The sequence below is a fragment of the Tachyglossus aculeatus genome, chromosome X2 (genome assembly GCF_015852505.1).
Source record: "Tachyglossus aculeatus isolate mTacAcu1 chromosome X2, mTacAcu1.pri, whole genome shotgun sequence".
Classification (NCBI taxonomy): domain Eukaryota; kingdom Metazoa; phylum Chordata; class Mammalia; order Monotremata; family Tachyglossidae; genus Tachyglossus; species Tachyglossus aculeatus.
In genome coordinates, this window is record NC_052100.1 from 29,526,472 (window position 1) to 29,541,424 (window position 14,953).

At 45.0% G+C, this 14,953-nt stretch overlaps 1 protein-coding gene across 3 annotated transcripts in view; it reads right to left on the bottom strand.

The window, feature by feature from the left end:
- GPLD1 (glycosylphosphatidylinositol specific phospholipase D1) overlaps positions 1-7,663 on the bottom strand; it is a 50,669-nt gene extending 43,006 nt beyond the window's left edge. For all 3 annotated transcript variants that reach the window (XM_038771334.1, XM_038771333.1, XM_038771332.1), the window contains exons 1-3: positions 7,287-7,663; positions 4,607-4,662; positions 1,148-1,226 (exon numbers count right to left, since the gene is read on the bottom strand). In XM_038771334.1, coding sequence (XP_038627262.1) covers positions 1,148-1,226; positions 4,607-4,662; positions 7,287-7,386 — 235 coding nt within the window. In that variant the 5' untranslated portion in view covers positions 7,387-7,663. The remainder of the gene's footprint in view (positions 1-1,147; positions 1,227-4,606; positions 4,663-7,286) is intronic.
- Between the last annotated feature and the right edge of the window lie 7,290 nt (positions 7,664-14,953).

Genomic DNA, 14,953 nt, shown 5'->3' on the forward strand with positions numbered 1-14,953 from the left:
GGAATCATCATCAATCGTATTTATTGAGCGCTTACTATGTGCAGAGCACTGTACTAAGCGCTTGGGAAGTACAAATTGGCAACATATAGAGACGGTCCCTACCCAGCAGTGGGCTCACAGTCTAAAAGGGGGAGAAGGAGAACAAAACCAAACATACTAACAAAATAAAATAAATAGAATAGATATGTACAAGTAAAATAAATAAATAAATAGAGTAATAAAAATGTACAAACATATATACATATATACAGGTGCATACACATATATACATATATACAGCTCTCCTGATTTGAGAAGCAGCGTGGCTCAGTGGAAATCAATCAATCAATCGTATTTATTGAGCGCTTACCGTGTGCAGAGCACTGAACTAAGCGCTTGGGAAGTCCAAGTTGGCAACATATAGAGACGGTCCCTACCCAGCAGTGGGCTCACAGTCTAGAAGGGGGAGACATAGAACGAAACCAAACATATTTACAAAATAAAATAGAATAGATATGTACAAGATAAATAAAGAGAAAGAGCCCAGGCTTGGGAGTCAGGGGTCATGGGTTCAAATCCTGGCTCCGCCGCTTGTTAGCTGTGTGACTTTGGGCAAGTCACTTCACCACTCTGGGCCTCAGTTCCCTCATCTGTAAAACGGGGATTAAAACTGTGAGCCCCCCCGTGGGACAAGCTGATCGCCGCGTAACCTCCCCAGCGCTTAGAACAGTGCTTTATTATTATTATTATTTGGTTCTACCAGTCGCCGATTTATCAGAGGATGATAAATCGGCGACTGGTAAAACCAAATAATAATAATAATAACGGTATTTGTTAAGCGCTTACTATGTGCATATTCATTCATTCACTCATTGTCGTATTTATTATTATGATTTGGTTTTACCCGTCGCCGATTTATCAGAGGATAAAACCAAATCATAATAATAAATACGACAATGAGTGAATGAATGAATGAAAGAACCAAGCCGGGAAGCTTCCCTCTTCCTGAGAGCTCTTAATTCTCCCCTTCCCAACCCTCGCCCTGCCTCTCCCTTCTCAATCCGGAGAGAAGTTAGTCAACCACAAAGTGCCAACCCTCCATCCTCAGGAAGGCTTCTGTTTCGTTTAGTTTTAATGGTTATTTGTTCATCACGAACCCCAGCCTCACCTAGCTTGCAGAACTGAGGATAAAAGGAGTCAGGATACACGCTCCCGGCCTGATACGCATCCTGGTGTTTCAGCAAGAGCTGAGGAAGGAAAAAGAAGGGAGCAGGGATCAATAGGAAGGAAGCTCCTTTCTAGGATAGACTGAAAGCTCCCTGAAGGCAGGAACCCCCCTCTGACCCGTCCCTAGACTGTAAAACGCATTGTGGACAGCTAAAGTATCCGTTATAATGTCCTCTTCCAAGCGTTTAGTACAGTGCACAACAGTAAGAACTCAAATACTGACCCTTTTCTAGTCATTTCTCCTTGCATTCTTACATATTACACACGTGTCATCTTACACGTGTGTAATCCTCACACATTACAAAGTCAAAGTGACAAATACGAATACCCCTAGGAGACAGGGAGAGAGAATGGCAACATTTAAAAAGCACCCACTTTGTGCTGAGCACTGTACTGGGTGCCAAGTGGGCACCTCTTCTTATTGGTAGTAGTAATGGTATTTGATAATAATAATAATTATACTATAATTATAATACATAATATATATAATAATTATTATTATTATGGCATTTGTTAAGCACTTACTATGTGCAAAGCACTGTTCTAAGCGCTGGGGAGGTTACAAAGTGATCAGGTTGTCCCACGGGGGGCTCACAGTCTTCATCCCCATTTTACAGAGGAGGGAACTGAGGCCTAGAGAAGTGAAGTGAGTTGCCCAAAGTCACCCAGCTGACAATTGGCAGAGCCGGGATTTGAACCCGTGACCTGTGACTCCAAAGCCCGGGCTCTTTCCGCCGAGCCACGCTGCTTCTCTTTGATGAAGCGCTTACTATGCTCTCCTAAGCACTAGGCAAGAATGCTTAACTTCCACCCTTCTCTAGGACTCAAAATAGCAAAAATGGTGCATTTTTGATGATGTGAAGCTCTTTTTTTTAAGCGCTTACTCTGTGCCAGGCACGGTACAAAATGCTGGGGTAGATACAAGTTATGGACACAGTCTGTGTTCCACTCGGGGCTCACAGTCTCAACTCCCATTTTACAGATGAGGTAACGGAGGCACAGAGAGGCGAAACGACTTGCCCAGGGTCACACAGCAGACAAGCGGCGGAGCCGGGATTAGAACTCACGTCCCCCTGGCTCTCAGGCCTGGGCTCTGTCCAGTAGGCCCTTCTGTTTCTGTGGGAAGGGAACATATCTACCAAATCTGCTACCGTGGCCTCTCCCAAGTGCTTAGCACAGTGTTCTGCATAAAGTACGCACTCAGAGACCATCGACTGATTAAATGATTTGGCTTAAGTCCCATCCCGAACTGGGGTTTGGGTTGAGAACCGACTTGTTGCCGCCTTGTACTTCCCAAGCGCTTAGTACAGTGCTCTGCACACAGTAAGCGCTCAATAAATACGACTGACTGACTGAATGAATGAATGAATGAACAAAGCCTCGCTTTGAAGAGATCCACCTAAATTGTGCAGATATGTCGTTCGGGAAACAAAGCCTTGGTGATGTTTAATTCGTAGTGCATTCGTTCATTCATTGAATCGTATTTATTGAGCGCAAGCGCTTAGTACAGTGCTCTGCACACAGTAAGCGCTCAATAAATACGACTGAATGAATGAATGAAAGAACCAAGCCTCGTACTGGAGCTTTGAAGAGATCCACCTAAATTGTGCAGATATGTCGTTCGGGAAACAAAGCCTTGGTGATGTTTAATTCGTAGTTCATTCGTTCATTCATTGAATTGTATTTATTGAGCGCAAGCGCTTACTACAGTGCTCTGCACACAGTAAGCGCTCAATAAATACGACTGAATGAATGAATGAATGAATGAAAGAACCAAGCTTCGTACTGGAGCTTTGAAGAGATCCACCTAAATTGTGCAGATATGTCGTTCGGGAAACAAAGCCTTGGGGATGTTTAATTCTTAGTTCATTCGTTCATTCATTGAATCGTATTTATTGAGAGCAAGAGCTTAGTACAGTGCTCTGCACACAATAAGCGCTCAATAAATACGACTGACTGAATGAATGAAAGAACCAAGCCTCGTACTGGAGCTTTGAAGAGATCCACCTGAATTGTGCAGATATGTCGTTCGGGAAACAAAGCCTTGGGGATGTTTAATTCGTAGTTCATTCGTTCATTCATTGAATCGTATTTATTGAGTGCAAGCGCTTAGTACAGTGCTCTGCACACAGTAAGCGCTCAATAAATACGACTGAATGAATGAATGAATGAATGAAAGAACCAAGCCTCGTACTGGAGCTTTGAAGAGATCCACCTAAATTGTGCAGATATGTCGTTCGGGAAACAAAGCCTTGGGGATGTTTAATTCGTAGTTCATTCGTTCATTCATTGAATTGTATTTATTGAGCGCAAGTGCTTACTACAGTGCTCTGCACACAGTAAGCGCTCAATAAATACGACTGAATGAATGAATGAATGAATGAAAGAACCAAGCTTCGTACTGGAGCTTTGAAGAGATCCACCTAAATTGTGCAGATATGGCATTCGGGAAACAAAGCCTTGGTGATGTTTAATTTGTAGTTCATTCGTTCATTCATTGAATTGTATTTATTGAGCGCAAGCGCTTAGTACAGTGCTCTGCACACAGTAAGCGCTCAATAAATAGGACAATGAATGAATGAAAGGACCAGGCCGGGAACCTGGCTTTCGTACTGGAGCTTTGAAGAGATCCACCTAAATTGTGCAGATATGTCGCTCTGGAAACAAAGCCTTGGTGATGTTGAATTCTTAGTTCATTCATTCATTCATTGAATCGTATTTATTGAGCGCTGACTGTGTGCAGAGCACTGTACTAAGCGCTTGAGAAGTCCAAGTCGGCAACATCTAGAGACGGTCCCTATCCGACAACGGGCTCACAGTCTAGAAGGGGGTGACGGAGAACGAAACAAAACATGTGGGCAGGTGTCAAAACCGTCGGAATAAATAGGATTATAGCTAGATGCACATCATTAACAAAATAAACAGAATAGGAAATATGTGCAAGTAAAATGAACAGACTAATAAATCTGTACAAATATATAAAAGTGCTGGGGTGGATAGGACACAGAAAAGAGCAACCTCACAAACCCGTGGCTCAGTGGAAAGAGCCCGGGCTTTGGAGTCAGAGGTCATGGGTTCAAATCCCCACTCCGCCAATTGCCAGCTGTGTGACTTTGGGCAAGTCACTTAACATCTCTGGGCCTCAGTTACCTCATCTGTAAAATGGGGATGAAGAGTGTAAGCCCCCCGTGGGACAACCTGATCGCCTTGTAACCTCCCTGGCGCTTAGAACAGTGCTTTGCACATACTAAGCGTTTAATAAATGCCATTATTACTATTATTATTAAATCATTTGTGCTCTGATGCACGACCGAATGAAAGACCTCTGATACACGACTGAATTGCCTGGTTTTGCAGCCAAACGAAGAACTGCCCAGAAAGTAGAAAACGGGGTTTATACCTCTCGGTAGTTCACTCTCCCACTCTCCAGATGGAAAAACTCCAGTGCCCTGTGAGCTGGAAAGAACCAATCAAAAATCAGAATAAATCGGGGAACACATCTGCCGACTCACTAATATCGTACTCTCCCAAGCGCTTAGTACAGTGTTCTACGCACAATGAGGGCTCAGTAAATATGACTGATTGATTAAAAACTAGCCCTGCCCGATTCAAGCCGGAAGGCAGTGAATTATGCTGCCAACTGTGAGCCTGTTGTTGGGTAGGGATTGTCTCCATCTGTTGCCGAATTGAACTTTCTGAGCGCTTAGTACAGTGCTCTGCACAGAGCAAGCGCTCAATAAATACGACTGAATGAATGAATGAACACGGTATTTCCCAAAGCCCTTTCACATTACTCATCTCAACCGGTCCGCACACCAACCCGGCGAGGTGGGGAGAGGCGGAGGTTACCGCCCCCATTTTACAGGTGAGGAAACTGAGGCTCAGAAAGGTTAAGTGGCCTGCCTGAGGTCACACAGCGGGAAGGGTAGACCAGACTAGAACCCAGGTCTCCTGACTCCCAGGCGACTGTTGTCCCAACTCGGATGTGCTGGAAACTGTGAGCCCACTGTTGGGTAGGGATCGCCTCTATATGTTGCCAACTTGTACTTCCCAAGCGCTTAGTACAGTGCTCTGCACACCGTAAGCGCTCAATAAATATGATTGAATGAATGAATGGAAACAAAAACGTGCCTCCTAGACGCAACTGTCCCTCGCAATTTTCCATGTGCATAGAGAGCAGCCCCCTTTCTAGTCCAAAAGGGTTGGTTATTTCGGAGAAGCAGCGTGGCTCAGTGGAAAGAGCCCGGGCTTTGGAGTCAGAGGTCGTGGGTTCAAATCCCGGCTCCGCCAATTGTCAGCTGGGTGACTTTGGGCAAGTCACTTCACTTCTCTGGGCCTCATTTCCCTTATCTGTAAAATGGGGATTAAGACTGTGAGCCCCAACGTGGGACAACTTGATCACCTTGTATCCCCCCCGCAGCGCTTAGAACAGTGCTCTGCACATAGTAAGCGCTTAATAAATGCCATTATTATTATTATTATTATTATTAAGCCAATGCCTCGCTGGACAATAAAATAGCTAGGAAACATGCTTGCTCTTCCCTTCTGTCAATCTGACGGCAAATACCGCAGAATTGTGAATATGAATGCAGAACACAGACCCTTCCAGAAGTAGCCCGACCATTATCTCTCAACCGACTTTTGGGCCTACTTTGAGAGAAAGTATCTCTCAGCCGACTTTTGGGCCTAATCAATCAATCAATCGTATTTATTGAGCGCTTACTGTATGCAGAGCACTGTACTAAGCCCTTGGGAAGTCCAAGTTGGCAACATACAGAGACAGTCCCGACCCAACAGCGGGCTCACAGTCTAAAAGGGGGAGACAGAGAACAAAACCAAACGTACTAACCAAATAAAATAAATAGAATAGATATGTACAAGTAAAATATATAAATAGAGTAATAAATATGTACAAACATATATACATAAATACAGGAGCTGTGGGGAAGCAGTTAATGTTTAACTGCTCCTCGGTTCCGGAGTTCTTTTTTTGTTAAAAAAAACAACAAAAACATACGAACAAAAAATCATTCCCCACTTAGGAAATAAAGATGACAACTGGGAAGCAGGAAATTAAGATGGAAATCATTTCCCTTGAGGAACGGCATAATCAATCAATCGTATTTATTGAGCGCTTACTGTGTGCAGAGCACTGTACTAAGTGCTTGGGAAGTCCAAGTTGGCAACATATAGAGACAGTCCCTACCCAACAGTGGGTTCACAGTCTAAAAGGGGGAGACAGAGAACAAAACCAAACATACTAACAAAGTGAAATAAGTAGAATAAATATGTACAAGTAAAATAAATAAATAGGGTAATAAACACGTACAAATATACATACATATATACAGGGAAGGGAAGGAGGAGGCAAGAAAATAAGAGAATCCGTTCGATCGATCGTACTTATTGAGAGACAGCGTGGCCCCCCTCTGTTCATTCATTCAATGACTGTAGACTGTATAATAATAATGACGATGACATTTATTAAGCGCTTACTATGTGCAAAGCACTGTTCTAAGCGCTGGGGGGATACCCGGTCATCAGGTTGTCCCCCGTGGGGCTCACAGTCTTCATCCCCACTTTACAGATGAGGTAACCGAGGCCCAGAGAAGTGAAGTGACCCGCCCGAAGTCCCACAGCCGACAAGTGGCGGAGCCGGGATTTGAACCCGGGACCTGTGACTCCAAAGGCCGGGCTCTTTCCACTGAGCCACGCTCCTTCTCAGTATGCTGTAGGCACCGTGCTGTGCTAAGCGCCGGGGCGTATACAGGCTAAGGAAGTTGGACACGGCACGGGTCCCACGGGGGGCTTGTGGGTTTAATCGCCCATTTTACAGATGAGGGAACTAAGGCCCACAGAAGATAAGGTCACAAAGCAGACACGCGGTGGAACTGGGATTAGAATAATAATCATCGTCGTCAATCGTATTTATTGAGCGCTTACTGTGTGCAGAGCACTGGACTGAGCGCTTGGGAAGGACAAGGTGGCAAAAGAAAGGATTAACCCCCCTCTCTTCCTCACTGGTTGTCTAAGCCTCTTTCCTTCAGGGATTTGAGCAATCCCGAGTCTCCCACGCTTACCTATTTCAATATGTGTGGAAATTCCACATGGCAGGCAAGGCGGACACAGGTGGAAGAGCCCTATCGCCAGCAGGATGGACCAGTTCCTAGAAAAAGACATGTCAGAACGGTCCCGGCCCAGGAAGGGGACGGGAGCAATCCTTCTAGGCCGGGATATTCCTCCAACTCCAAACGCGAGCCTTCTAGGCCGGGATATTCCTCTCACACGCTCCTGGTCTCCTTGCTGGGCAGGTCACTGACCCGGCAGCTGAGCCAAGTTTCGAAATGAAATTATTTTCCAACCCCGACGGCCGCTGTTTGGCTCCCAGGGCAGGGAGAGCCCCCTCACCCTCCAAAAGGGACCGGGGAGGGGAGGTGAGAAAAAAAATCAAATTATCCGTGAGGTGCGCTTCCGTTTTCCAGCCCGCATCTTCTCCTGCATTTTAATGGGATTTTCCCGGCCAGCCAGGAAATGTAGGTCAGCCGAAATGGGCGGAGAGCTAGTTTCAGGGAACCCCTCCCGGAGGTTTGGGATTTCAAAAGAGCTGGGAAGCCTAGTCCCTCTCCCACCCATTCAGTCATATTTATTGAGCGCTTACTGTGTGCAGAGCACTGTACTAAGCGCTTGGGAAGTCCAAGTTGGCAACCTATAGAGACGGTCCCTATCCAACAGCGGGCTCACAGTCTAGAACTGGGCCCACAGTCTAGAAGAAGAAGTCACACCCACCCCGTCGGAGCTCCTCTGCAGATAGAGAAGCAGCGTGGCTCAGTGGAAAGAGCCCGGGCTTTGGAGTCAGGGGTCATGGGTTCGAATTCCGGCTCTGCCACTTGTTAGCTGTGTGACTTGGGGCAAGTCACTTCACTTCCCTGGGCCGCCGTTCCCTCATCTGTAAAATGGGGATGAAGACCGTGAGCCCCCCGTGGGACAACCTGATCTCCTTGTAACCTCCCCAGCGCTTAGAAAAGTGCTTTGCACATAGTAAGCGCTTAATAAATGCCATTATTATTATTATTATTATTCTCTGTGCCTCAGTTCCCTCATCTGTAAAATGGGGATGAAGACTGTGAGCCCCCCGTGGGACAACCTGATCACCTTGTAACCTCCCCAGCGCTTAGAACAGTGCCTTGCACATAGTAAGTGCTTAATAAATGCCATTATTATTATTATTAATATTCTCTGTGCCTCAGTTCCCTCATCTGTAAAATGGGGATGAAGACTGTGAGCCCCCCGTAGGACAACCTGATCACCTTGTAACCTCCCCAGCATTTAGAAAAGTGCTTTGCACATAGTAAGCGCTTAATAAATGCCATTATTATTATTATTATTATTCTCTGTGCCTCAGTTCCCTCATCTGTAAAATGAGGATGAAGACCGTGAGCCCCCCGTGGGACAACCTGATCTCCTTGCAACCTCCCCAGTGCTTAGAAAAGTGCTTTGCACATAGTAAGCGCTTAATAAATGCCATTATTATTATATTAATATTCTCTGTGCCTCAGTTCCCTCATCTGTAAAATGGGGATGAAGACCGTGAGCCCTCCGTGGGACAACCTGATCACCCTGTAACCTCCCCAGTGCTTAGAACAGTGCTTTGCACATAGTAAGTGCTTAATAAATGCCATCATCATTATTATTATTATTCTCTGTGCCTCAGTTCCCTCATCTGTAAAATGGGGATGAAGACCGTGAGCCCCCCGTGGGACAACCTGATCACCTTGTAACCTCTCCAGCGCTTAGAACAGTGCTTTGCACATAGTAAGTGCTTAATAAATGCCATCATCATTATTATTATTATTCTCTGTGCCTCAGTTCCCTCATCTGTAAAATGGGGATGAAGACCGTGAGCCCCCCGTGGGACAACCTGATCACCTTGTAACCTCTCCAGCGCTTAGAACAGTGCTTTGCACATAGTAAGCGCTTAATAAATGCCATCATTATTATTATTATTATAAGGATGGGGGCTTGGAAAACCTTTATTGCAACCATCAGCAACTCCCACACGGCCGACCTCCTCCCACTCGCTCTGAAGCAAGGTCTGCCGGCCCCTCCCTGGCGATTTCGGCCCAGGGCAGAAGAACAAAACACAAAATGACAGACAGCCAGAGTCAGATAACCACAACTTTGCTCTGCCACTACTGGTAATAATGATAATAATAATAGTAATAATAGTAATAATAATAATAATAATAATAATAATAATAATAATGGTATTTGTTAGGCTACATGCCAGGGATGGCACTAACAGCTGGGGCAGATCATTGGGTTGGACACAATCCCCGTCCCACATAAGGCTCTCGGTCTTAAACCCCTTTTTAGAGATGAGGGAATGGAGGCACGGAGAAGTGACTTATCCAAGGTCACAACAGACAGGTGGCGGAGCCAGGATTAGAACCCGGTTCCTCCGGCTTCCAGGCCCGGGCTCTTTCCAGTAGGCCATGCTGGCCTGGCATATAATAAATCCTGGAAAGAGCCCGGGCTTGGGAGTCTAATCCCGGCTCCTCCACTTATCAGCTGTGTGACTCTGGGCGAGTCACTTCACTTCCCTGGGCCTCAGTTCCCTCATCTGGAAAATGGGGATGAAGACCGTGAGCCCCCCGTGGGACAACCTGATCTCCTTGTAACCTCCCCAGCGCTTAGAACAGTGCTTTGCACATAGTAAGCTCTTAATAAATGCCATCATCATCATTATTATTATTAGTCTCTGTGCCTCAGTTCCCTCATCTGTAAAATGGGGATGAAGACTGTGAGCCCCCCGTGGGACAACCTGATCACCCTGTAACCTCCCCAGTGCTTAGAACGGTGCTTTGCACATAGTAAGCACTTAATAAATGCCATCATTATTATTATTATCTTCTCTGTGCCTCAGTTCCCTCATCTGTAAAATGGGGATGAAGACTGTGAGCCCCCCGTGGGACAACCTGATCACCTTGTAACCTCCCCAGCGACTGGAACAGTACTTTGCACATAGTAAGTGCTTAATAAATGCCATTATTATTATTATTATATTCTCTGCCTCAGTTCCCTCATCTGTAAAATGGGGATGAGGACTGTGAGCCCCCCGTGGGACAACCTGATCTCCTTGTAACCTCCCCAGCGCTTAGAACAGTGCTTTGCACATAGTAAGCGCTTAATAAATGCCATTATTAGTATTATTATTCTCTGTGCCTCAGTTCCCTCATCTGTAAAATGGGGATGAAGACCGTGAGGCCCCCGTGGGACAAGCTGATCACCTTGTAACCTCCCCAGCGCTTAGAACAGTGCTTTGCACATAGTAAGCGCTTAATAAATGCCATTATTAGTATTATTATTTAGGCCAAGGAGAAAGAGAAAGCTTAGGCAGGGCACCTGGAGCTGGAGCTGTCCCTGGGGAAGAGACGGAGAGGCATCCTGGCCACCCTGGCATTCCTGACGTTGGATTCCCGCAGGCCGCCCACACCAGGAGGGAGGAGAAGGACATGGGAAAGGCAGGGCCAGCCCGGGCAGGGAGGAGCTACCACCTGCCTGCCATTCCCGGCCTTCCTATCTATTGAACCCTCACTCTTCAGTCAGTCAATCAGTCAATCAATCAATCGTATTTATTGAGCGCTTACTGTGCGCAGAGCACTGTACTAAGCGCTTGGGAAGTCCAAGTTGGCAACATAGAGAGACGGTCCCCACCCAACAGTGGGCTCACAGTCGGTCATTCAGTTTCACTCCATCCTATTTATTGAGCCCTCCCTCCCTCATTCAGGCATTCATTCATTCCATCCTAGCTACTGCAGCGTGGCTCAGTGGAAAGAGGCCGGGCTTGGGAGTCTGAGGTCATGGGTTCAAGTCCCGGCTCTTCTAATTGTCATCTGGGTGACTTTGGGCAAGTCACTTCTCTGGGCCTCATTTTACAGACGTGGATGAAGACTTCGAGCCCCCCGTGGGACAACCTGATCACCTTGTAACCGCCCCAGCGCTTAGAACAGTGTAAGTGCTTATTAAGCAGTGTACATGTTAAGCACATAGTAAGCGCTTAATAAATGCTATCATTATTATTATGATTATTCCTATCTATTGAACCCTCACTCTTCAGTCAGTCAGTCAGTCAGTCAGTCAGTCAGTTTCACTCCATCCTATTTATTGAGCCCTCCCTCACTCATTCAGGCATTCATTCATTCCATCCTAGCTATTGCAGCGTGGCTCAGTGGAAAGAGCCCGGGCTTGGGAGTCAGAGGTCATGGGTTCTAATTCCAGTTCTGCCAATTTTCAGCTGCATGACTTTGGGCAAGTCACTTCACTTCTCTGGGCCTCAGTTACCTCATCTGTAAAATGGGGATTAGGACTGTGAGCCCCACGTGGGACAACTTGATCACCTTGTATCCCCCAGCGCTTAGAACAGTGCTTTGCACATAGTAAGAAAAGCACTTAATAAATGCCATCATTGTTATTATTATTATTATTATGTCCTCACTCTTCATTCATTCATTCACTCCATCCTATTTATTGAGCCCTCACTCTTCATTCATTCATTCATTCACTCCATCCTATTTATTGAGCCCTCACTCTTCATTCATTCATTCATTCACGCCATCCTATTTATTGAGCCCTCACTCACTCATTCATTCATTCCTATTTATTGAGCCCTTAGTCAGTCATTCATTCATTCCTATTTATTGAGCCACTCCATCCTATTTATTGAGCCACTCCATCCTTCAATTTATTGAGCCCTCACTCACTCACTCACTCATTCATTCATTCCTATTTATTGAGCCCTTAGTCATTCATTCATTCCTATTTATTGAGCCACTCCATCCTATGTATTGAGCCCTCATTCATTCATTCACTCCATCCTATGTATTGAGCCCTCATTCATTCATTCATTCACTCCATCCTGTGTATTGAGCCCTCATTCATTCATTCACTCTATCCTATGTATTGAGCCCTCATTCATTCATAATAATAATAATGATGGTATTTGTTAAGCGCTTACTATGTGCAAAGCACTGTTCTAAGCGCTGGGGAGCTTACAAGGTGATCAGGTTGTCCCACGGGGGGCTCACAGTCTTCATCCCCAGTTTCCAGATGAGGGAACTGAGGCCCAGAGAAGTGAAGTGACCTGCCCAAAGTCACCCAGCTGACAATTGGCGGAGGCGGGATTTGAACCCATGACCTCTGACTCCAAAGCCCGGGCTCTTTCCACTGAGCCACGCTGCTTCTCATTCATTCATTCACTCTCTCCTATGTATTGAGCCCTCATTAATTCATTCTTTCCATCCTATGTATTGAACCCCCACTCTTGCATTCATTCACTCTTTCCATCCTATGTATTGAACCCTCACTCATGCATTCATTCACTCTTTCCATCCTATGTATTGAACCCTCACTCATGCATTCATTCATTCTTTCCATCCTGTGTATTGAACCCTCACTCATGCATTCATTCATTCTTTCCATCCTGTGTATTGAACCCTCACTCATGCATCCATTCATTCTTTCCATCCTATGTATTGAACCCTCACTCATGCATTCATTCATTCTTTCCATTGTATTTATTGAGCCCTCATTCATTCATTCATTTAGTCATTCATTCTCCCGTATTTATTGAACCTTCACTTATTCATTCATGCTTTCCATCGTATTTATTGAGCCCCTCACTCACTTATCCATTCATTCTAACATATTTATTGAACCCTCTAACCCCGCCCATCGCCCTGTAATAATAATAATGGTGTTTGTTAAGCGCTTACTACGTGCCAAGCACTGTTCTAAGCGCTGGTGGGGGATACAAGGTGATCAGGTTGTCCCCCGTGGGGCTCACAGACTTAATCCCCATTTGACAGGTGCGGTCACTGAGGCCCAGAGAAGTGAAGCGACTCGCCCAAAGTCACCCAGCTGACAGTTGGCGGGGGCGGGATTCGAACCCACGACCTCTGACTCCCAAACCCGGGCTCTTTCCATTCATTCATTCAATCCTATTTATTGAGCGCTTCCTGTGCGCAGAGCACTGTACTAAGCGCTTGGGAAGTCCAAGTCGGCAACATCTAGAGATGGTCCCTACCCAACAACGGGCTCACAGTCTAGAAGGGGGAGACAGGGAACAAAACAAAACACGTGGACGGGTGTCAAGTCGTCAGAACAAATGGAAATAAAGCTAGATGCACATCATTAACAAAATCAACAGAATAGTAAATAAGTACAAGTAAAATAGAGTAATAGATCCCAGCTCTGCCAATTGTCAGCTGTGTGACTTTGGGCAAGTCACTTAACGTCTCTGGGCCTCATTCCCTCATCTGTAAAATGGGGATGAAGACTGTGATCCCCCAGTGGGACCGCCTGATCACCCTGTAACCTCCCCAGTGCTTCGAACAGTGCTTGGCACCTATAGTAAGCGCTTAACAAATGCCATCATCATTGCAGCGCTTCGAACAGTGCTTGGCACCTAGTAAGCGCTTAATAAACGCCATCATCATTATTATTATTATAATAAAATGGGGATGAAGACTGTGACTGTGAAGACAAATACCAACATTATTATTATTATTATTATTATTAACAAATGCCATTATTATTCCAGCTTTTAGAACAGTGCTTGGCACCTAGTAAGCGCTTAATAAAGGCCATTATTATTATTATTATTATAAAATGGGGATGAAGACTGTTACTGTGAAGACAAATACCAACATTATTATTATTATTATTAACAAATGCCATTATTATTCCAGCTTTTAGAACAGTGCTTGGCACCTAGTAAGCGCTTAGTAAACGCCATCATTATTATTATTATAAATGAAGACTGTGAGCCCCCAGTGGGACAGCCTGATCACCCTGCAACCTCCCCAGTGCTTCCAACAGTTCTTGGCACCTAGTAAGCGCTTAATAAAGGCCATTATTATTATTATTATTATTATTATTATAAAGGAAGACTGTGATCCCCCAGTGGGACAGCCTGATCACCCTGTAACCTCCCCAGCGCTTCGAACAGTGCTTGGCACCTATAGTAAGCGCTTAACGAATGCCATCATCATTCCAGCGCTTTGAACAGCGCTTGGCACCTAGTATGCACTTAAGAAACGCCATCATCATTATTATTATTATAAAATGGGGATGAAGACTGTGACTGTGAAGACAAATACCAACATTATTATTATTATTATTAACAAATTCCATTATTATTCCAGCTTTTAGAACAGTGCTTGGCACCTAGTAAGTGCTTAAGAAGCACCATCATCATCATTATTATTATAAAATGGGGATGAAGACTGTGACTGTGAAGACAAATACCAACATTATCATCATTATTATTATTATTATTATTATCATCATCATCATCAAATGCCATTATTCCAGCTTTTAGAACAGTGCTTGGCACCTAGTAAGCACTTAAGAAACGCCATCATCATTATTATTATTATAAAATGGGGATGAAGACTGTGACTGTGAAGACAAATACCAACATTATTATTATTATTATTATTATTATCATCATCATCATCAAATGCCATTATTATTCCAGCTTTTAGAACAGTGCTTGGCACCTAGTAAGCGCTTAACAAACGCCATCATTATTATTATTATTATAAATGAAGACTGTGATCCCCCAGTGGGACCGCCTGATCACCCTGCAACCTCCCCAGCGCTTCCAACGGTGCTTGGCACCTATAGTAAGCGCTTAACGAATGCCCTCATCATTCCAGCGCTTCGAACAGCGTTTGGCACCTAGTAA